Source organism: Rousettus aegyptiacus, unplaced genomic scaffold (assembly GCF_014176215.1).
Source record: "Rousettus aegyptiacus isolate mRouAeg1 unplaced genomic scaffold, mRouAeg1.p scaffold_m13_p_3, whole genome shotgun sequence".
NCBI classification, from domain to species: Eukaryota; Metazoa; Chordata; class Mammalia; order Chiroptera; family Pteropodidae; genus Rousettus; species Rousettus aegyptiacus.
The window spans coordinates 144,651,012-144,676,973 of NW_023416306.1; the positions used below are offsets into that span (position 1 = coordinate 144,651,012).

Genomic DNA, 25,962 nt, shown 5'->3' on the forward strand with positions numbered 1-25,962 from the left:
GTTAAGACTCCAAGTATGACATCATAAAGTTCTTGACAGTTAAGGTAAAGAGGTTAAAAATGTATTTGGTTATACTTTATATGATTGAAATTTTTCAAAACAAAAGTTTGAGAGAGAGAGAGAGAGAGAGAACAAAGAGAAGTAGTAATAAGAGAACCCATGGATGGGAAAGAGTAGCAGAAGCATCTTGACAGGTTTTGTTCTTCTCAACTTTGATATCCTTAAGCCTGGTTCTATGTGAATTCCTACTCTCAAATGTTATGGCATAAATGCAGCCTTAAAATAAATTCTCATTTGACTTGGAGAGAAAAAAAGATATTATAGTTTAGGCATATCAAAAGAGTAGCATTAATAAAATTCAGATCAATTGTCGTAATTGAATTGCTACATGCCAGAGTCTGAGTTAGGCATTGGAGACAGTGGGGTAAATATGTCTTACTTCTGCTCTAAAAAAACCCATAGTCAAAATGCATAAAAAACTCAAACAAGGTTAAGTTAAAAATGAAAACATGTTGCTGTAGATGTTTTTCTCTAGTTGACTCAAATTTTTAAAGAACTGTGGTATTTCTGTTTAAATATTGCAAAGAAAGATTATTTCTACCTGAATTCATTTCTCTAAAAAACAAAAGAAGTAAAAACAAAGAGGAAGTTTTATCTCCATTCAAACTACAAAACAGTCACAACTCTCAACTGGACTGTAAAGAATGAGGGCCTCCTAAAATTAGACCTAATCGGTGGAAGGACACTCTCCCCTGATCTCTGACGGAGGCAGAGTTCTCCAAAAGGAGGTGGTCTACCCTGAGGGGCATCTGCTCTGGATTTCATTTGATCAGAAAGCATATTTTCTAAAGCCATGTCCAATACTACTTAAGTATTACAAAATGTACTACTGAAGTATTACAAAGCATTGTAAATTCTCTCTGCCATGGGTTCTATGACACCACTTTCTCCTGGGTTTTACCCAACTCCTCTACTGACGTTTCTTTCAAAATCATTTTCTAGGGATACCATTCTCCATGCTTCTATTATGTGTTAGAATTCTCTCATGATTTCCCTCTGCCCTATCCTGGTTGATTTAATGCATACTGATGTTTCAACTGACTTCTATATATGTATGATTTACATGTCCACTTCTTAGCACAAAACTCTCCTCTGAGAATCTGATACAGAAGCCAAATGCCCACTATACGTTTCCATGTCCCAAAGGTGTTCAAAATGGTAATAGATCCCAAAGAGAATCCTTCTCTTCTCCTGAATCAATTTTCTATCTCCTACATCATTACTGTCATGCCCTCAGACCTGGGGCTGAGCCTCAGTTCCTCCCGACTCTGTCACATCTAGCTGATTATCAAGTCCTAGGGATCTTACCATTCAAAGTCCTCAAGCAAGTGTTCAATACATATCTACTTTTTAAACCTCTCAAAAATTTACCCATCTTTCCCATTTCCAAGGCCATGCCTTAGTCATAACTTCATGTTTTTTTTCTTATTTGTGTGACAAGAAGTAGCTTCTCCAATTAACCAGCCTACCTATAGTCTTCCTTCTTTTAATTCGCAGATCACAGTATACAAACTACCAGCCTGGTGTTTTATAAAATCACATGAATCTAATCATGTCCCTCTCTGATCTAAAGTCTTTAATGCCTTAGGATTAAGTACTAACTCTCTACTATGACATCTAAAGCCATTCAGGACCTGGTACCTGCCTAACTAGTCAGCATCTTGCCCACCAATTTCTCCTCGTGTTCTCTATGCTCTTACCATGCTCAACTATGTGTGGTTTCTAGAGTGTCTATTCTGTTTCATGCCACATTATAGGTTGTCCCCTCCCACACTCTTGGTAGCTAAGGTCTTACTTATAGTTATGATATTCTCTCCCCCATGTGCATTTCTCTGACATCTTCCCCCCCCCCCACCATCTTCATTATCATACCCTCATCCTTTCTCTAACTATAAGAGTTAGATGTCCTTCCTTCATATTATCATAACCCTTTGCACATCTCTATTATAACAGTTATCATGATTACACTTTACCACAAGTCTCTGTTTGTATGCATGGCATCTTAGGGAACTCTAAACTTCATGAAGAATATACCTAGTATCAATTATAGAGCTTAGTATCTGGTAATATGTTAAGCAGTCGATGCATTCAATAAGTGAATGAAAACTGTTTTGCAAGCAAAATATCCACAAGCAAAATGTAGATGAGGTGAATGTAGGGGGTTTTGGTTAATAATAAACTCACTGTGGTTTAACGGTAAAATACAGACAACAAAACAGTCAATGTAACTCTGAGTTGCATTAATAAAGCTATGGAATCAAGTATGAAAAAAGAAATACTCCTTTTCTCCACTGACCAGATCACAGCTATGAGAGATACAGGAAACATATTCAGAAAAGTGCTACTAAAAAGAACTCAAAAATATACCCTGTTGGTCTATGTGGAAGAAAATGAAAAAAAAAAAAAAAGGAGAATGGGGCAGGGCATTATAATTGTGTTCAAATACACAGGGCATTGATGAGGGTTGAGATCATTCTGTATAACCCTAATATAGGGAGCCTGAATCATAGCTGGAGCTGTACCACATACTTTATGCAGTAAACCAATCAGAATGCAAGATCATTCATCACTATTTGGAGAACAGACAAGGTGATAATAGTGAACACTTACTACATACTAAGTGCTTTATATGTATTAACTAATTTAAACTTCAAAACAATCCTATGTCATAGGTATTGTTATTAAAACATAGACCACAAAGGTTAAATAATTTAACTAAGTTCATCCAGTTAGTAAGAAGAAGAGCCAAGATTCAAATACGGGTAGTGTGGTTTCAGACCCCTTGCTTCTCACCGCTTCATTACCTGACCTCACTCTAAAACTCACTATACCTAGAGCATAATGTATAATTTAACTAAGCACATCAGTACTCACAATGTTAGTTTAAACATGGGTACTCTGTACATGACTGAATAAAGGTGATTAAATACTAGCCACTCTCTTATCCCCATTCAAGGACAGCAGTGGCCCACAACAGGGATCTGTGGATGCCCTAGAACTCTATTTAGTCTACAATTCTCTAATATGGACCAACTCATTTAATTTTCACAATAGCAGGCCTATTCTCATTGTTCATGTGAGAACATTGAATAGCTCAGGTAAAATAACTTGCCCAAAGTCACATAGCTAGGAAGGAATGGAAGCATTAGTCAGAACTAGTCCTTTAGATTCTTAGTGAACTTTCCATGACAATCAACTGCAGTGCAGTCTTCCTGTCCTTATGCCCAATAACCGCTGCAATATTAATCTTCCTGAAAGACAGAGCCCACATAACCTCTAGGGGCTCATAACAGACAATGTACTAAACGCAGTATCTTCTGCAGGCCTTAGAGGTCTTCAATCCCATCTCTGTCTACACTGCCAAATCATTTACTACTGTGTCATTGCATAGCAATAGTGCTTCAGTTAAATCAAGTTCCTTTTTGCTCCCAAACATAACCTCGAAGTTTCACCTTTGAAATTGGCCAGCATTCCCTTCATCTGCTTATAATCAGAGTCTGCTATTCAAAATAAATAATACACAAATAAGTAAGTTTGCTTTATTTGAAAAGTTCTTTTTTCACTATCTCATTCTCCATTGTTTTGTACCAAAGAGAATTTAATGCAATCACTATAATCAAAACTCAAAGGAAATGCCTTGGTTTTAAAATGTGATAAAATACTTAAATTTGAAATAATCCAAATGTCCATCTCAAGTATAATGGATAAATAAATCATAGCATATCCACTCAGTGAAATGCTACCCAAAAATAAACACAAACAGACGAGAACTATATACATTAACAAGAATAAATCTAAAAAGCATCATGTTGAGCAACAGGCCAGGCACAAAGGAGTTTATACTGGATGATTTCATTTAGAAAAAGCTTAAAAACAGGTGGAACTCCTCTATGGAATTAGAAGTCAAGATAGTGACTTTGTTGGGGGAGGGGTAATGACTACGAGGGGACCTTAGGGGTTCTGGCAACATTCTGTCTCTTTATATGGCTACTAATTACTAGTTGGTTCACTTTGTGAAATTCCTTTGAGCTCTGCATTTAAGACTGGTGTAATTTTCTTGAAGTATGTTATATTTAAACCTCAAAAAGAATGTTATGGAAAATTCAATAGTCGCTGCTATGTTGTTAGGTTAACATTTCACCACAACACATAATTCAGATCCATAATTTCTTCCACATCATATGATTTGTGAGGAGAGGCAGTTATATTCAATATTATAAGTAAAATAAGAAATTTTCCTTATTTTACGACTCACTCTCATAACTTTAAGACCGGGCTATAAATCCTATTTACTTCCTTGTTGAGAATTTTCATTTCACCCATAAGGTAATACTGAATATTTTTATAGGCCAATCCTCAAAAATGCCCCCCTCTGTACTACCACCTTTTTCAACTTCTCAATTCTATACTTTCCACCAGTCTATATGCTCATCCATTTTCTGCCTATTTTGCTTCATACTTTCCAGTCCTTCTGTGCCCTCCTCTGCACTCAAGGCTTTCTGCCTCTTTCTCAACCTCTGAGCCCTAATCACGCAAATCCCTCAGGTTCTCCTGGTGGAAGAGAATATTAAACATGTCAAATACATAATAGAACACAGCAAAGTTAATGGAGAACTTTCAGTCATCACATTTCCACATTTCTAGTCCATTTCCTTACTCAACAATCCTCTCGGGGCATAGTAGCATGAGAAACAATATCCAGGAGACATCTCTATGTTATTAACTCTTCAAGATTTTCTTTTCTGGGTTCCCACATTAAAGAGATGCAAAATATTATCAGCATAAAAATAATATCTTTCAATCGCAAAAATATAAACCAGTCCTCTCACTAATGACCTCAGCTAATATTCTTTCCTACCTTCTTCTCTTCTTGCTTTACAAACAGAAAAGGAATGATCAAAAACTTTCTTGTCAAAGGATACATAACAATTGAGTGAGTGTGATATTGCAGAAATATAGAAATATATCCAACTGCATGGTGTTTCGACTACATCTTGCAATTCTCATACACAGATGTTGTAGTAAATTGGAAAAAAAAGGTAGCTGTGGTCATTTTCCCTTCCTGTCTCCACGCCCCTTGGCAATGTGACTTTGCACTCCTACCAAGAGATAAGTTCTATTTCCCCAGCCTTTGAATCAGCCTTTGGCTGACTATGACTTGCTTTGGCCAACAGAACGTGGTGTAAGTGATCTTGTACCAGTTCTAAGTATCAAGAGGTATAGCACCTCAACTCATGGCCTTGGAACCCAGTTGCCATGTGAAGGGGACCTACTAGGCTTTTGGATGATGAGAGACCACAGGAACAGCCCTCTGAGTCATCCCTTTGAGTCATCACAGACCAGTCAGCCACCAACCAAAGCAGCAGCTACCACAGATGCATGGGTAAACTTAGCTGAGATAAGTCAGACTTAGCCCTAGTTAGCAAAATTACCCAGTTGAGCCAAAGACCTATGAGTTAAAGGAATGCTGATTGTTATTATTCACAAAATTTTGGGGTCATGTTATGCGGGGGAAAAAAACCCAACTAATACAAATGTGGGGAAAGCAGGTATGTTATGTGCTTGTGTGCACAGATTTTCATACTTGGTGTGACTTAAGGCTAGAGGCAATGTTAATACCTACCAGATACAGAGGTCCCATTTTAACAAGACATTATCCCAAACAGGTAAGTTATGGATAGTAAAATAAAATTTAATACACAATTGTTAGGAATTATTTAGATGTTGTATTGGGAAATGTATTGCTATTTTGCTTTGCATGGATTCGTGCTAGTGAATATTCCAGGAGAATAGAGAACTCAAAGTTATTATTTCATATATCTGCTAAATATCTCTCAAGTCCAACCTCACCTAAAATCTTTCCATAACCCCAAGTAACTTCATTATCTACAAAGGTGACACTTCCAACAACCTAGCCTAACAATTTCTTCACCAATTCATCTCAATCTTTCCATTTCTCCTCAGACACCTTCTTCCACTGTCATAATCTGAAATTTGTTATATCCTAAAACTTTCACCAGCTCTGAAGTATTGAATAGAACCATCCTGCTACCTGGCCATATCTTCTTTGTTAGACTAAATCGTTCAATTACAACAATTGTAATAGTAGTTCAACCTTACTAACCTACAATCCACTTAGAGATCTACTTTTTCCCCATCTACCAACCCTGCCCATTCTCCACTGTCTTCTTTATGCGGCCCCTTAACACTATACACCCTAAATCGCTTAGCATCTCTGTCTCTTCATTATAATGTCTATCAAAATCTGAATCCTGGCTCACTTATCAGCTTTCTTCATGTCTGTGTTAAGAACTGTTCCAGAAAGTCATGATCTTGAATATGCACAAGGGCAGATTGGTTCCACTATAAATTCATCATCAATATCAAAGCATCTCTCAGCTACCCAGCAATTTTACTATTTTTCTTATGAATTCGTCTACTCATTATATTTCAAACTTTCTCAATTCTGCTAAAAATTCCAGCCCCTTCCTCCTCCTTTAACTATATCCTTCCCATAGACAAAAGTCTCCCTTATTTAAAAAAAAAAATTCTATCCCCTTTCTGCCTTCCATTCCAGACCTGGCCCTTTTCTAATATCTTTGCAAATATAAGCATTAGCCATTTGATTAAGCAAATCGGAAACCAGGAAGTATTCTTATCACCCCTCTCTCTGACATCTCCCATACCCCGTCTATCTTAAAATCCCATTAATTTTAACTTTTAAATCTCTCTCAAATTTATCCGCTTCTCTCCATCTGCACTGTCACCACTTTAGCTCATGATACAAGTATTGCTGGACCTATAGAAGTTTCCTAATAACTTTTAAGCCATTCTTTGACCCCATCTAATCTGTTCTGAACACTACATAAGAGTCATCACTTCCAAACCATTCCTTGCGTAAAATCACATGATTTTAGAACCAGCTTCCATTGCTCTAAAATCTGCTTTTGTTTACACAAACTTGTATGGTCTGGCCCTGGCGTAGCACTCTAACCTCACCTTTCAACACTCTTAACCTCACTCTCCATCCAACTTTCAATTCTTTGAACATGTCATGCTTCCGCAAACACAGGGTTTATGCACTTGCTATTTTTTTCTAAATGGAATGTCTTACAACTCATTCATGCCCCTGTCCTTAGCCTGAAGTATATTTATACTTCAGATCTCAGCCCAGTCATTGCTTTCTCAGAAAACCTTTCACTTCAGTCTAAGTATGTCATTTCATTATATAATCTCAAAGGACCAGGTACATTCCCTTTGTGACTTTTGTCTATTTGTGATTGTGTACTCATATCATGTTCATCCATTCTTTTATTTCTAGCACACTCTCTATCATTCCCTGGCATGTAGTAAGCACTAAATGTTTATTAAAAATAATACATTAATTAAAGAATAAACTAACCAATACATAAATCTCTCCTAATAATTTCTTACTCCTCTGGCATTGATACTGTAACTAATAATTAATAATTACTTCCTCTTCACAAGTAGCACCATATCAGGCAACTGGATAAAAACCACTAAACAATCGTAAGCTACATTTCATAACCACTGGGTTCTTATTCTAAATAGATGTTATACATGAATGATTATAGGTCTATTTCCATTTCCTTTTATAGAGAACACTTTAAAGATTGAAAGAAAATTGCCAATAACATTTGTTACGTGAACTCAACCCAGAAAACAAATTCTATCTCTTCTTTCTTATTTAGAATTCACTTCTCTAACTCATGCTACCAAGAGATCCTTAGGGAAATAAGCTTAATTACTCCATGCATTAGTTAATATGCTTCAGGAGAGGATCTCAATTTAAATAACTTGTTTTAACCAATTTATATTCTTATCAAAACACAGCAGCAAAGGTAATAGATGATAGATAGATAGATAGATAGATAGATAGATAGATAGATGAATGATAGAACAAATACCAATGTTCTGCAACATCCATAATGTACTTTTAAATGCTAAGAATTTCTCTTTACTATCTATCGGGTCTGTGCTAATACAAAGCATGATCAAAACATGCACCATAAAAAGAGGTATATTGCCTAAAACTTTTTTTTCAAACATTATGATATATGTACAAGCAAGCCAGGCTGGGGGATACTTTAAATCCTTTAATAACTTGTTGCTGCCTTTAAATTAATCCAAATTCCTTAACACAACCTGCCTACCACTACAGTCTCACTTTGTGCATCTCTGTCTTTTGCTTTCTCTATTCTAGTCATAGAAAGCTTCTTTCTTTTCTTCAAAAATTCATTTGGGGATCTCCAAACATGAAGTTTAAAACACTCTTCCTAACCCACCAAACACTCCTTTTTCATTGTTAATTCCTACCCATTCTGTAGCTCTGGGCTTATGTCACCTTTTCAGAGACTTTCCCTAACTATTCCCATCCTCGAGTTAAGACCCTTGTTTTGTAGTATAAATAACTGGTCCAAGAAATGAGGGAATGATGCAGCAGGCAGTGAGAGCTAAATCAGAGAAAGGTTGAAGTGACAGTGACAGACCATGTGCTAGGGAAAGTTACAAAGATCCAGGAATGGAGTCAAGAGATAAAAAGAGAAGGTAAGAATTCAATCAGTAAAGAGAAAATAAAAAAGGTGTATTGACAGGACTAAGTGAATCATATTAATGGTAGGACACTCAAGTAAAGATCTACTAACACTGGAAAAATAGAAGAACAGACTGAACAGTCACGTCCTCCAAAATTTTTTTCAAAAAGTGACCCTTTTCCAACCATTTTAATGATAATATGCGATGATGTTAAGGCTATAATAAAAAGATAGCAAAGGAAGTGAGACGTGTAAAGAAAGTGGTCAAAGAGTAGGTCCATCTTCGTATACTTCTCCCTCCCTTCCCAGCCCTTTGGCCTAGTGCCCACTTCCAGTTTCCCTTCCCTAACATTACAACTTGGCTGTGCCTTGGGCCAAGATTCCCAGAGCTACCATGGTCCAGGACCACATACTAGTCCCACCATTTCTTTTCTAATGTTCGAGAAAACACCCATCCTTATATTAAATCTTCTATCACTTGTGGTCACTTGAGTCTCTTTTCTTTGCAACTTAAAAAAAAAAAAAAAACTCTAACCTAACAGTTGCATTTAGCGCACTATATGTGTTCCTACATGGCTCACCTCCTAATCATCCCAGTCATTCTCTATACCCTATCATCTTGTATTATTTTTATTTGTAGAGCATATCACTATCTGAAACTATATATTTAAGTTTTTCACATATGTTTACTGTTTTTCTCCACCAAGAGGGCCTTAATTTTTCTAATATTCCTGAAAGTTTGGTTAAACTTTAGACAAGTTTTTCCCTGACTTTAGGCTCCTGACCTCCCTTTTCTTAGAGTATTTGCTTTAGAAAACTTTCAGTTATAAATTCTTTCTCTGCCCCTTTGAGATCTAAATCTTCTCCCACACTTTTGCCAATTTTATAACACGGGAAGATATTTAAGGACTTGGGAGCCATCCCTTTGAAATGCAATCATCAAGAACTATAGCACTTCTGTTTCTGTCTCTGTAGGAGGGTAGGAGCCTAACTTTGATAAACACCAATTAGCAAACACAGATGGCCTAATCATTACCCAACCTCCCTGACTTTTGTTTCAGTAGAGTTCAATCTCTCTCCCTTACTGCAATAGTCTTGAACAAAATCTTCCTTACTATTTTTTAATAAGTGTCCACTGCAATTTCTCTTAGATAGTTTCATGAAGATAGGAGGGAGTTTGTTGTGCTTGCTCACTGCTAGATTCTTAATAGTTGGAATAAACAAGTAGCTCGATATGTATTTGATAAGTGAATGGATGAATAAAATCATTTAAGATTTTTTTTTTTTTTTTGCATTTAAAGGATGACTTTGAGAGAAAAATAAATTTTAGGGGTCATTCCTTTGTATTTCTGAATGTGGCACATCTCCAAAGTCAATCTAGGTACACAGGTTATTGTCCATCCTTACATTAAATATCTATCCTTGTATTAAATCTCCCATAACTTGAGGTTACGTGTGTCTCTTTTCTTTGCAACTAAAAAATTTCTTAACCTAAGAGCTACACTTAGCCCACTACATGCTTTCCTACATGGCTCAACCTCTGATCATCCCAGTCGTTGTCTATACCCTAGTTTCCTGTATTATTTTTATTTGTAGAGCATATCACTATCTGAAATTATATATATATACTTTTGTGTGTGCGTGTGTGTGTATATATATATGTATATATACTTTCGTCTATATGTATATATGCTTTCGTATATATGTATATATATATTTTAAAGTGTTCATGTATGATCAAAATACATGAAGAGCAGAAATGATCAGTCCTAGTGATGTAACTTTATCTTATGAACTGAAAGGATTCAGAACATGGAGATTGTAGTTCCTAAATATGATTACTTTGCCAATATAGGTAACAGTGTCTTTAAACAGATATACTATCAGTAAACTTAACTGTTAGATGTGAATATTGAATACAAGTCCAATTGTTTCTAAAATTCCAGCAGGATCATGTTTGATTAAAAAATTCTGCTGCTCTAGTTGTGATTATAAAATAATTGCTACACAAGCTCCTGTCATCTAGGCCTCTTCACTCACTGTGGCCAAAATAATTGCAACATCTGTCAAGGCTCAAACAACAGCTTTTGAATATAGCCACTCATAACTCGGTGTAATTCTATGTATAAATGTGAATGTGACTAAAAATGACTGATTTTTACTGACACCCTGACATAAACACAAATCCCAGTGAAAGTTAGCATCTTCTTGAAAAATGCACACCAGGCATTTAATGGTAAAGTCCATATTTGTGTCTACAATACCAACCAAGTAAACATTCAGACTCACAATACTATTATAGACTATGTTTTTTCTCAGTGGACTCAGAGGGATACAGACCAGAAATCACCGTTTATCAGTACGGCAGCATCAGTCCTCTTCTCCCACAGGATTTGACCTCGTAGCAGTCTGTGTGGCAGTCCACAGAGCTATGTTCCTGTGTTCTTCCCTCCAGGTGACAATGCAAAAATGAGTAAATGAGACTCCACTGGCAGGTACTGAAACCATCTCGACTTATAAACATTAGAACTGAAATCATCTGCCTTCACATTCAACTTGTATACTCAGAACTGAAACCATACCTTACTGTCTATGTTAACATGACTTTGTCTTCCTTTGTCTTCCTTAGTGTGACTTTATTTTTCTAGGACTCTATTACCCTGTCCAGGAAAATGGTTTGATTTTTCATTATAGGAATTTCCCAAGGACCCATTAACTCTTCAGTAAAAAGTACTAAGATTCTTTGAATTTTATGCCCCCAAATCCTCATCTTACTGTTTCCACCAATCCTGGACTATTGTATTATGAGCCTTGAACCTTACTCAGTCCTAATCACCCAGCCCTAATCATTCTCCCAGCCTGGCTTTGAAAAGCCCATCATGAATCAAATTTCCAGTTCCAAATAAATTCTCTCCTCTTCTGCTCTGAGAAACTGCCAAATTTTTGGAGGACAGTGTTCCCACTTATAATAATAAGCAATAATTCAACTCGGCTTCATCTTATCAATAGGTTGTGATGGTAATGCTTAGGGATCCATCTTTTAAGGCCTCATGATCCATCTAACCCAATACCTGTAATAAAGACACAGGCGGCACTTTCAGAGTCCTACGAGGAATATGTTCAGACTTGTATCATTCAGGGGGCTTATGCTACAGTGTCCTCATAAGGTTATTTATACTTCATTAAAAGTTATTCTCAGTCTAGATGCAATTTAGTGATCAGAGGTCTTTTTCAAATATAAGTAACATTGCTTAGAAACATAAATAACATATATCCTTCATCAGTTGCCAGGGGGAACAGGGAGACAGTTGACCAATGGTAAAATTCTCATGCAGAACAAGAAATGGTTTTGTTCACCCTTTATCTGCAATATCTAAAAAACAGAGTTCTTAAAGATGAAGAATTCCAATATAAAATAATGCTATTTCTTGGTAGCTAACACGTGATATATGAAAGCAGGGATGAAATTATGGAATAAAGTGAAGTAATAAAAGGACTAAATATAGTAGGTATGAAGGTTTAGAACTTCCTTCAAAGTACAGTGAGGAAATGATGTATTCTCAAGCATAGGAAATATTACTGTGCAGAAAGACAGTAAAGAGCAATTTCTATGCAAGTATCCACAGTTAGTTAAGGTAAAAAAAAATGAAATGGTTATAACATACATATTGCAATATATTTCACCCTTTTTGCCTCTACATCAAAATCATTTCCCTAATGCTTAACAATAAGAAGCATTCATCATGAATGAAGATCATCAGTACAGGTAAAAATTTCTTTTCATATAAGCAACAAAATCAAATAAAGAAATCTCATTGCTGTCTTCATTGCTTGTTACTTCCTATCCTCTGAGAGATAATTCCCTCAGCTACACAGTCAACTTTGTCTCTGTGGAGAACTCATGCAATATTCCTGGAATATAATCAAAATTTTCAAATACAAGAAAGATATCTATCTTGGGAGTTCTGGTCAGGAGATGAAGTAGGTAAATGCTGTGCTTGCCTCCTCCTGGGACCATATTAAAATTACAACTAAATTATAGAACAAGCAACCTGGAGAACCATCTGAAGATTAGCTAAACAGAACTCCTAAAACTAAGGATATAAAGAAGAGGCCACATCGAGACTCGTAGAAGGGGTGGAGATATGGAATGGGCTGGCCCCACACCCACATGTGGCAGTGGAGCATGCAGAGGGATATCTCAACTGAGGAGTTGCCCCAGAGGAGCAAGGAATACCAGCCCCACCCCTTGGCTCCAGGGCCAGGAAGAAGAGTCCCCACAAAATCTGGTTGTGAAAATCAACAGGGATTCTGATCATCCAGGTGAAGAAAGAGGCTGCTAGAAACCTAGACATCCTCTCAAAGGACCCATGCACAGACTCACTTTCTCATAGACACTCACCCTGGCCTCTGGAAAAGGGAGAGCAGCTCAGGAGGCACCAGAGACATACAGAGAAAGACTGAGTAATGCGGCTTCAGAGTAAGAGCTAAAAGGACAGTCACCATTATCCCTGTGTTAAGCCCTCTCCCAACACAACCTAAACTGAATCACCCTGGTGAACTCTGCTAGCTCTACCCTGGAGACTGAGACCCCACCCCATCCAACTTAAACACTGCCAGAGGTACTTTCATGAGTAGGCAACCAGCCCACACCACACACAGCACGAGGCTCCTTCAGCAGCAATCAACGGTCCTCAGCTCACACACCTCCAGAGACACTTCAGTAGTGAACAACCAGCCCCAGCCCCAGCCAAAGCTGTAGTATTTCTTGAAAAAATCTCAGAGGTCTATAGGCCAGAATTAGGTGGCAGCTGGCCTTGGTGTGACCTGAGACTTTTGTGAGTGGCCACAGGCTTAGCACTAGCACCAAATCTGAATCCACACTAACCTGGTGAACACCACTTGCCCCACTCTAGTGACTCCCTGGTACTCTGCCTCACCCGATTCATGTACCACCTGAGGATCTTTCATCTGCTAAGCCTTACTGGAAGCCAGCAGGCAGTCTCAGGTCTTGAGGTACACTGGGCCTTTTGCTGAGCAGCCCTAGGCCAGTACTAGTGGTGGCCAGCCTCAGTTCACAGTATGGACCCTCCCGTGTGCCTCTTACTCCAGCACAGGCAGCAGCCAACTAGGAATAGCTACTGGTAGTCCTGAGCCAGTCACAGGCAGTGGCTGACTTTGATCTGCAAGGGAACCTCTCCCAATGGGCCCCAGAACCAACATACCTGGAGGTTGGCATCATACCACAAAAGAGCACCACCTGATTAGCCCCATAAGCAGCACATCCAAAAGGTGGTCTCAACAGAAAAATGACCCCACTGGGGCGACTCCTATTCAATACACATAGGTATGGCCAGTCCTTACAGCCAGTCAGCCTAAGAGTAAATCCCACCCACTACATGCCATAAGGCTCAACTACAACAGAAGGGCACGAACCACACAAGAGGCACTCTTGGAGCACTCAGTATAGGTGATCAAGGAAACTGATCACTGGGCCACACAGGGCACCTACTACAGAAGGCAACTCAGCCAAAACTGGGAGATATAGCAGATCTACCTAATACATAGAAACAAACATAGAGAGGCAGCCAAAATGAAAAAAAAAAACAAAGAAACATGTTCCAAATGAAAAGACAGAACAAAACTAAATGAAATGGAGGCAAGCAATTTACCAGATACAGAGTTCAAAACACTGATTATAAGGATGCTCAATAAACTTAGGGAAAGAATAGATGATCTCAGTGAAAACGTCAACAGAGATAGTAAGCATTAAGAAGGACATAAAAACCATTAAAAAAAACTAATCAGAAATGAAGAATACAATAACTAAAATGAAAACTATATTAGAGGGAAACAACAGAAGAGTAAATGAAGTAGAGGATTAAATCAGTGATTTGGAAGATATGGTAGGAGAAAATGCCCAGTCAGCACAGTAAAAAGGAAAAAAAAATTTTTTTAACAAGGATACTTTAAGGAACTTCATCAAGCTTAACAACGAACACATCATAGCTGTGCCAGAAGAAGAGAAAGCAAGGGATTGAAAACCTATTTGAAAAAAACAACAAAAATCTTCCCTAATCTGATGAAGGAAAAAGACATACAAGTCCAGGAAGTGCAAAGAGTCCCAAACAAGATTAACCCAAACAGATCCACACCAAGACACATCATAATTAAAATGACAATTGCTAAAGACAAAAAGAGAATCCTAAAAACGGCAAGAAAAAGTCAGCTAGTAACTTATAAAGGAGCTCCCATAAGACTGTCAGCTGATTTCTCAACAGAAACTTTGCAGGCCAGTAGGGACCAGCATGTATTATTCTAAGTGATGTAAAGTAAGGACCTAAAACTAAGACTACTCTACCCAGCAAGGCTGTTGATTAAAACTGAGGATGAGATTAAAAGCTTTCCAGGTGGGAAAAAGCTCAAGAAATTTATCACCACCAAGTCAGTATTACAAGAAATGTTAAAGGGTCTTCTTTAAGAAGAAGAAAAGGGAGAAGAACATAAAAATGAATAATAAAATGGCAATAACTATGTTCCTATCGATAATCACTTTAAATGTAAATGGATTAAATGCTCCAATTAAAAGACAGGGTTGCTGACTGGATTAAAAAACAACATCCATGCATATGCTGTCTATAAGAGATTCGCTTCAGATCAAAAGACAAACAGAATGAAACTAAAGGGACTGAAAAAGATATTTCATGCAAATAGAAATGGAAAAAAAAAAAAACCTGAGATAGCAATACTTACATCAGACAAAACAGACTTCAATGCAAAGATTATAATAACAGACAAAGAAGAACATTACATAATGATAAAGAGATTAATCCAACAAGAGGATATAACTCTAGCAAACATTTATGCACCAAACATAGGAGCACCTAAATATAGAAAGCTAATATTGGCTAACATAAAGGAAGAGACTGACAGTAATATAGTCATAGTAGGGGATCTTAACACCCAAGAACACCAATGGACAGATCTTCCAGACAGAAAATCAACAAGGAAACAGCAGCCTTACATGACACACTAGACTGTATGGATTAAATGATCTTTTTAGAGCATTTCACCCCAAAGCAGCAGAATATACATTCTTCTTAAGTGCACATGAAACATTTTCCAAGATAGGACACATGTTAAGCCACAAAACAAGTCTCAGTAAATTTAAGAATACAGAAATCATATCAAGCATCTACTCCAACAACAATAGTATGAAACTAGAAATCAATTATGAGAAAAAAATTGAAAACACTCAAACACATGGAGGCTAAATAACATGCTATTAAACAATGAATGGGTTAACAATGAGACTGAGGGAGAAATCAAAAGATATCTTGAGACAAATAAAAATGAAAACACAACCACCCAAAATCTATGGGACTCAGCAAAAGTACTCCTAAGAAGCAAAGTCAGAGCAACACAAGCCTATTCCAAAAAAAAAAAAAACAAAAACAAGAAAAAGCTCAAATAAACAATCTAACCTTATACTTAAAGGAACTAGAAAAGGAACAACAAACGAAACCCAAAGTGTAGAAGGAAGAAAAAAAATGAGGTCTGAGTGGAAATAAATGAAATAGAGTCTTAAAAAACAATACAAAAGATCAATGAAACCAAGAGCTGGTTCTTTGAAAAGATAAATGAAATTGATAAACCTTTAATCAGACTGATCAAGAAAAAAAAAGAAGACCCAAATAAATAAAATCAGAAATGAAAGGGGAGAAGTTACAACTAATTCCACAGAAGGACAAAGGATTATTAAAAAATACTAAGAGCAATTAAATATATGTCAACAAATTGGACAATCTGGAAGAAATAGATAAATTCCTAGAAACATTAAATCTCCCAAGACTGAAACAAAAACACAAACCAGAAAATCTGAACTGACCAATTACTATTAACAAAATCAAATCAATAAAAAAACAAAAAATCACCACAAACAAAAGTCCTGGAATGAATGGTGTAATTGGTTAATTTTACCAAGCATTCAAAGAAGAGTTAACACCTATTCTTCTCAAATTATTCCAAAAACTTCAAGAGGGATGGCCCTCAAGCTCATTTCACGACACCACCATTAACCTGTTTCTAAAACCAAAGGCATTACAAAAAAGAAAATTATAGGCCCATATAATAAACACAAATGCAAAAATCCTCAACAAAATACTAGTAAACCAAATTCATCAAGACATTAGAAATATCATACACCATGAATAAGCTAGATTTATTCCTGGGATGCAAGGCTGGTTCAGTATCTGCAAATCAATTAATGTGATACACCACTTTAACAAATTGGAAGTTAAAAGTCATATGATCATATCAACAGATGTAGAAAAAGCATTTGACAAAATCCAGCATCCATTTATAATCAAAACTCTCAGCAAAGTAGGAATAAAGGGAACATACCTCAATATAATAAAGGCCATACATAACAAACCACAGTTAACATACTCAATGGGGAAAAGCTAAAAGCCTGTTCTTTAAGATCAAGAACTAGACAAGAATATCCACTTTCACCACTTTTATCCAACATAGTATTGGAAGTCCTAGTCACAATAATCAGACAAGAAAAAATAAATAAAAGACATCCAAATTGGAAAGGAGAAGTAAAACCATCATTATTTGCAGGTGACATAATACTATATAGAGAGAACCCTAAATATTCTGCCTAAAAAACTATTAAAATTGAGAAATGAATCCAGTAAGGTAGCAGGATACAAAATTAATATTCAGAAATCAGTTGTATTTTATATACCACTAATAAACTATCAGAAAGAGAAACTAAGAAAATAATCTCATTTACAATTGCAGCAAAAACAATAAAATACCTAGGAATAAATTTAACCAAGTAGGTAAAACGCCTGCACTTGAAAAATTATGTCATTAAAGAAAGAAACTGAAGAAGATACAAATAAATGGAAGCATATACCGTGCTCATGTATAGAAAGAATTAACATCATTAAAAATGTCCACACTACCCAAAGCGATCTATATAGTCAATGCAATCTCTATCAAAATACCAATGGCATTTATTGCAGAAAAAGAACGAATAACCTTAAAATTTAAATGGAACCATAAAATATCCCAAATAGCCATGGCAATCTTGGAAAAAAAGAACAAAGTTAGAGGTATCATGCTACCTGATATCAAACTATACTATAATGCTATAAGTAATCAAAGCAGCATAATAATGACATAAAAATAGACACACGGATCAATGGAACAGAATAAATCCATGCCAATACAGTCATTTACAACATAGGAGGCAGAAATATATAATGGGGTAAAGACAGTCCCTTCAGTAATGGTACTGGGAAAAATGAACCAATAACCTGCAAAAAACTGAAATGGGACCACCTTCTTACACTATATATATATATATATATATATATATATATATATATATATACACACACACACACACACAAGAATAAACTCAAAATGGATTAAAGACTTAATGTAAGATCCAAAACCATAAAACTCCTAGGGGAAAAAGGCAGTAAACTCTCTGACATTGCTCTTAGCTATATTTTTTCTGATATATCTTCCCAGGCAAGGGAAACAAAAGAAGAAAAATAAACAAATGGGACCACATAAAAATAAAAATGTTTTGCACCACAAAGGAAGTTATCAACAAAACAGAAAAACGGCTTACTGAATGGATGAAGATATTCATCAATGATACATACAACAGATTAATATCCAAAATTTATAAAGAACTCATACAACTCAACACCAAACAAACAATACAATTAAAAAATGGGCAGAAGACTTGAATAGGCATTTCTCCAAAGAATACATACAGACGGCCAATAGACATGTGAAAAGATGCGAAGCATCAATAATCATCAAAAGAATTCCAGTTAAAATCATAATGAGATGTCACCACACACCTGTCAGAATGGCTAAATAAACCAACAAACAAGTATTGGTGAGGATGTGGTAAAAAAGGAACCCTCGTGCACTGTCGGCAAAATTGCAAATTGGTACAGCCATTATGAAAAACACTTAGAAGGTTCCTCAAAAAATTAAATACCATATGACCCAGTAATTCCAATTCTGAGTTTTGTCTGAAGAAACCCAAAACAGTAATTCAGATAGATATAAACACCCCTATCTTCACTGCAGCACTTTTTACAATAGACAAGATATTTAAACAACCTAAGTGCCCATCAACAGATGAAAGGACAAAAATGTTGTACCTATAGACAACGGAATACTACTTGGCTTTAAAAAATGAAATCTTACCATTTGCAACAACATGAATAGACCTAAAGGGTATTATGTTAAATGAAATAAGTCAGACAGAGAAAGATGAATACCATATGATCTCACTTATACATGGAATCTAGAGAACAAAATAAACAAATAGAAATAGACTCATAGATACACAGAATAAATTGATGATTGCCAAATGGGAGGGGTGTAAGGGAGCTGAGTGAAAAAGCTGTGAAGGGATTAAGTACAAATTGGTAGTTATAAAATAGTCATGGGGATATAAAGTGCAGCATAGGGAATATAGTCAATAATACTGTAATAATTTTGTATAGTGCCACGTGGGTAGTAATCAGAGGGATAATGTCATAAATTATATGAATGTCTAACCAGTATGCTGTACACCTGAAACCAATATAAAATAATATTGAATGTCAACTCTAATTTAAAAATTAAAATTAAAAAAAAAGTGGATAAAAGGAAGCAAGGACAAAAGGGAGAGAGGAAGGGAGGGAGGAAAGAAGATATATATTTTTAAATCTGTGCTTTACCCAACCTCGATAACATTCTGTACCACCCATCCTCATCTGGAATACATGTAAAAGCTCAGACAATTGCCACCATGTTCCAATTTAGAACTGGAGTCTGATTCTTACCCACTCTCCTAGTCTGTTCCCTGTCTCCTCCCTCACACTGACTCTTACTTACACCCTTGAATAGTTTGTGAGCAAGTCTTTCTTTCAAACTAAAAGACAGATACATTTGAGTTCAGTAATGGTGCGTTGTTCATTTTCATATTCATTTGTCCACAATGCTTTATACTTCCAATGTAAGATCCCAGTTCGGGGACCTAAACCCTGAGGCAATACCTAAACACATATAAAAAGCTGACAGGGCAGGTCATCTGACTGCAAAATAATTTCCATTAGATAATAGAATCTTCATGGAAAGGAACTCATGGAAAGAGAGATGAGCATAGTGGCCAAAGGAAAATGCCCTAAGGCATTTATAGATATAAATCTAAGAAAATACGTACAAGATGTGTATGTGGAAAACTACGAAATGTCGTTGAAAGAAATCAAAGAGCAAAATAAACAGAGAGATTGCCCATGTTCATGGGCAGAAATACTCAATATTTTTAAGATGTCAGTTCTTCTCAACTTGATCTGAATATCTATAACATAATCGCAATCAAAATTCCAGCAACTGATTTTGAATATATTAATAAACTGATTCTAAAGTTTATAAAGAGAGGCAAAACTTTTGCAGAAGAACCAACACAACATTGAAGGAGAAGAACAAAGTCAGAAGACAAATGTTACCGAATTTAAACACTTGCTAGAAAGTGACAGTAATCAAGCCAGTAAGGTATTGGCAAAAGAAAAGGCAAATAGAAAAAAAACATAGAGCCCAGAAATAGTTCCACATAAATATAGTCAACTAATCTTTGACAAAGAAACAAAGGCAATACAATGGATCAAAAGTAGTCTTTTCAACAAATGGTGCTGAGACAGTTGAACATCTAAATGCATGCGGAAAGATTATATTAGTCACAGAACTTACACTTTTCACAAAAATTAATTCAAAATGGATCATACACCTAAATGTAAACATGAAACTATAGAACTTTCAGAAGATAACATAGGAAAAAATCTAGGTGACCTTAGGTATGGTGATAACTTTTCAGATATAACACCAAAGTCATGATCCATAAAATAAATAATTAATAAACTGGACTTCATTAAAATTAAAAACTCTGATCTGTGAAATATACTGTCAAAAGCAAAAAAAGACAAGCCAAGACTGGGAGAAAATATTTGTAAAATACATACCTGATAGAGGTTCACTACACCAAATATACAAAGAACTCTTAAAACTCAACAACAAGAAAATTAACAATCCAATTAAAAGAATGAGCAAGAGAACTAAACAGACATCTAAGGAGATATTCAAATGGCAAATAAGCATATGAAAAGATGTCTAACCTTATATATTATTAGGGAATTGTAAATTAAAACAAGATATCACTACAATCTATTAGAATGGTCCAAATCTAAAACACTGACATCAAATGCTGGTGAGGATGTGGATCAACAGGAACTCTCATTCACTATTGGTGGAATCCAAATGGTACATCTACTTCGAAAGATAGTTTGATGATTTCCTACAAAACTGAACATATTCTTACCATATATATGATCCAGCAATTGTGCTTCTTGGTATTTACCCAAATGAGCTAATAACTATGGCCACACAAAAATCTATAAGCATAAATGTCTATAGCAGCTTATTCATAGTTGCCAAAACTTGAAAGCGATCAAGATTTCCTTCAGAAGGTGAATGGATAAACTGTGGTACATTCAGACAATGGAATATTACTCAGTACTAAAAAGAACTGAGCTATCGGTCATGAAAAGACATAAAGGAACCTTAAGTGCATAATACTAAGTAAAAGAAGCCAATCTGGAAAGCTACATACTGTATGATTCCAACTATATGACATTCTGGTCCCCTAAGTGTGATGCCAAGTCAGGGTTACATGTGTAAGAATTTAACCAAGATAAATGCCTGGGAGGAAGAAGGAAGGAAAAAGGAGCTTTCAGACCGCAATGCAATTCTGGTACCTGTCAAGAGGGAAGGAAGGATTGGGTAGGAAGAGCTTCAGACCAGTTAGGTAATGGGGTGGCCCACACCAAAAGTTGCTCAATAGAGCTATGCATTGAGCAGGAATAGACAAACTATAATATTACCACCATTCATAGTCACTGAGATAATTCTTAGCCTTGGGGAAATATGGCTTCAGTGTGCAAACCACAGCAAATCAGATAGCACAGCAACTGTTGGCCAACTGTATTCAGTGGTGTGTTCGTAAATGATTAACAACTAGTTCTATAGAGTTTTTTAAAATCCTTTCTTCGTAGCATTTTCAGTTTTCTGAGTATGTATACTCCCACTAAGGGCAGTTTCAAGCCACCAGTGATGACTCTCTGAATGCTGAGTTTGAAAGAGCTGCTAACAATTGGCTTTCCCAAACCAGGAGCTGGTTCCAGAAAACACTAACTATGCTCCATGCAGCAGGTTCTCATACAGAGGGGTCCAAGCAGTGCACCTTCTCAGCCACTGTATTCACCAAACTAGTTTGTTAACAACGATTTGATCTTAACAGTGTGAAAAGAGTATGTCAGTATAATTTGTAGATTTACTTTGCATTTTCCTTAATGTGGATGAGGCTAAGGATCTTTTAATATATTTTCATATTATACTAAACATATTAATTATAAAGTAATATATTTAATGTATTTTTTCTATGAATTGAGCTAATCTTTTGATTATTTTTATTGAAATTCTTATGCCTATGTTATAAATAACTGAAATCTTAATATTACTCTTAATATATTAATCCTTTTAGCAAGCGAAATATGGATTCTGCTTATTATCACATTATATCATTAGCACTTTCAAAATTAACTCCTCTCAACTCTTCCTAGCAAGTAAATAGTAAAGAAATAAATGTACTTTTATAAGCTTGATGTAGGTAAAATCTAAAATTAGAAAATAAATTACCATGATTCCTTTTTTCCCATAATTTTTAAAGTAACAATTACATGTATGGCATCAAAATATAAAGGTTACATGTAACTTTCAGATGAAAATATTTTTTTTAAATATCATTAAAGCCAACTGAACATAGAAATTTTATAAGGAAAAAAGTCAGTGAAGAATAATTTCGATCTTTCCCCAAAACACATAGAATAACAATAGCAACAACAATGGTACAGTAGAGAGTTTTCCATCTGAACAGTCTGTGAGAACAGAGTAGACTCTTCAGGGAAATTAAGTTTATAGTATTATCATCATGAACACAATTTAATAATAGACATATTCTATATTGACTCATTTCTATGTTATTAGTTGAAATTATGGGCTGTATCCTATTAGCTTAGTGCAGCAAGTTGAAAATCATCCACTATTAAGTTAGAGGCTAAGAAACTCTAGATGGAGTGGTCTTTTAAGATATTGTGCATGTTTTTAATATTTTATTGTGCAGATAACACTGAATTAGCAGAGACTTGAATTAAACCAGACATCTAAATTCATCCAATACAGTCTCTAACCACAAATGCACTTAGACAAAATTTATAAGCAAAGCTATAAAAAACGTAGCCAAAAAAGCAAAAATTCAAGAATTGCTCTTCCATAAATGTTTCCTTATCTTTATGTTAACTCAAGTACTGCTACCATATGTATCTGGAAAGAGGAATCAAGAGATATATGGATACACTGAGAGTTTTTTGTTTGTATTTGTTTTTGTTTTCTATGGGACCTTGTTGCTCAATTGCTTTGGGACTTCAAATTTCAAGTATTTATGAAAATTGGTAAAAGTTCATCAAGTATAATAGGAACATTATAATTTTCCCCAAATTCCATCTTTTACCATTTTTAGGTGATTTTTAGGTTTTTCTTTTTCCACAAAATTCAGAGTAAAGCATTTTTTAAACATAAAATTATGTGAAGAAAGAGGCAAAATTCATAATGGAAAACACTCCACCTATCTACATATTATTATTCTCTAAAGGAGGTAGCACAGTTAATTCTTTTAGTGCTAGTATAAAAATTAACTCACTTAGGTGATGTGATTTTTAAAAGCTGATAGTATGTACAAATATAGTATAACGTACAGTAAATACAAATAAGTATATACATATATATGTACATATGTGTTTGAAAGGAACACATTTACTTGTAACCTCTCTCATCACCTTGTACTGCAGCATCAAAACTTTTTCTTTATACTATTAATCCTTTAGAAACCATATCATTAAAGTAAACAAAAATTGACTGTATAATAGTATGTGGACTTAACATAAACTTCACATTATATACAATGACACTATTAAATGTGTTCGTACAACACACAAAATGACCAGTTCTCTTTAAATTTCAGTGTTTAGCATATTTGTTTTGATTGCACATGTGGGAGCTGTGAGAACAGCTCTGCAAAAATACTTTGTGAGTTACTATAGTGATTGAATTGCAGTACTTTATGATGTCTTTCCCCTGGGTCTTAATTCAGTTGCATGTTTTTTCAAACACAATCTAATAGGTGACATTTAAATTGTCCTATATATATAAAAAAAAAAAAATTTGTATACCCACATACATAACTTTACATAAACACATAATTCAGTAACATTACACTTTTAAAGTAAAAATGTTACATGTTTAAAGTAAAATCTTTTTCTCTTTTTCTTTTTAGGGGGTTCCCACATGCCTCTTTGCCTCTTCTTCCGTACCCATCCCAATAAACTAGGTTAACAAATGGAATGTCGCCTTTCATTTTTTCCCTTCATTTCATACAATTATATACAGACCTATATATGCATATACAAGAATAAAGCAGAATTTCATGAAAATCCTTCCAAATTAATTGATATTCAGTAGTTCCTATGTATTTTTAATGGCTACTTAATAGTCTATGTTGTGATGCATGGTTTTAAAATGTTACAGTTTCCAAAGAAAATGCGTCTACTTCATCATCTTTCAATCAATTATCTAGTTTGTGAACTGTATTTGACTCCAAAAGCTGCTGCTTTTCTTCTGCTCCATGTCTTCCAACCACAATCTCCAACCACAGCCATTTTCCTAGTAATTAGTATTCAATCAGATATCAAGAACAGAAAAGCAGATAAAAATTAATTTAACGTAAGCAAATATGATAATTTATAGCAAGTGTTTAGTTGGATAAAGGTTGAAAGTGGTGGCTAAAAAGTTTGGATTATCTATAAATTCTTTTTACCCTAATTTTCTCAAAACATCATTCATCAAAAAAGAAAAAAAAAGAAACTTACCTCATCCACATTTTCAAAGGCATTGATGATGTCATAAGGTAAACAAGACAATAAATCGATCACAAACCAAGTTTTCAGATAGTTCATCCTTATCAGCTTGGGGTCAGAAATGACTTCTCCACCAGGTCCCACGAAGGTCGTGTGAAAATTTAAAACAATGTCAACCAGAAAAATAACGTCCACCACACTGTCCAGCACCAACCAGGCTATGTTGTTCTGCTTCGTTTTGAAGGAAACATTATAAGGAACCATAATGGCGGTGTAGAAGGTAAGAATTAAAATCACCCAATCCCAAGTAGTTTTAAAAGCACAATAGTGTAAAATAATATGTGGTGGCGTCTTTGGCGCTTCTTGCTTATACTGAGGAAGGATATCTGATCCCAGCTGAAGAACCTAAAAGAGAGACAATGCACATGTAACTAACATGGACATCTCTGCACAGCTAGTACTGAATTCAAACTTGCTGGCAGTCAAACCACAGCCTGTTTTATCATGACACCTGGTTTCAAGGCCAGGGATGCCCTAGAGTTTCACCTGTCTCTTCTCCAGAATTGTACCAAAGTTTGTTCAAAGGAAGTCACTCCAAGTCCAATCCCTCTACAAAAATTGATCTCTCTGCTGTTCTATCTGGTGTTCCCTCCAGTGGCCAAATGTTGATTCTCAAACTGGTTCCTATACACTAAGGGCAAAAAGGGATCAAAGAAAGAGGCAGACCACTACAGATTGGTATGTGGCGGTTTCAATAATATGGAGGCCTTGATTGGGTGCAGACATGTATGCTATCCTGATGATTTTAACAACACATAGCTCTCTCAAGGCTACATAGTTGAAAATGGCTCCCACTGTGGGAAGGATGAACAGAGCATACATTCCAAGGACAAAGGAAGGGGTGAGGAGCCTCTGACTGCCCAGGTCCAGATCAAGGGTCAACTGGTAGTCATTTCCTCTTGATGACCTTCAACATCAATGTTGACCCACAGCACTGCTGAACATCCACTTCTGGGAATGCCTTCTGCAGACTCACCTGGCAAGCCTGCCTCGAATCCCACATCTCTTACTGATAGTGCAACAGTTATTTGGGTGACTCACCATTACCCATTCTTTATACATCTTTAGCACCTCAGGGAGCATAACTTTGATTCTGATGGCCTCGCTGAACCCCACGGTCCCACTGTTAGTGATCTTGCTGTTCAGTGGGACTCAGCAAGGGCCCTAATGACCAACACAGCAACATCAAGGTTGTAAATGTTATAGTCTTTTTCCTTTTCTCCCCTCAATTAGGGCTT

The 25,962-nt window shown here is 35.8% G+C and overlaps 1 protein-coding gene across 1 annotated transcript in view; it reads right to left on the bottom strand.

Moving 5' to 3' along the window:
• Positions 1–25,962, bottom strand: part of KCNH5 (potassium voltage-gated channel subfamily H member 5) — a 251,229-nt gene that overhangs the window by 179,106 nt on the left and 46,161 nt on the right. Inside the window, exon 6 of the mRNA XM_016141793.2 lies at positions 24,677–25,069. Coding sequence (XP_015997279.1) covers positions 24,677–25,069 — 393 coding nt within the window. The remainder of the gene's footprint in view (positions 1–24,676; positions 25,070–25,962) is intronic.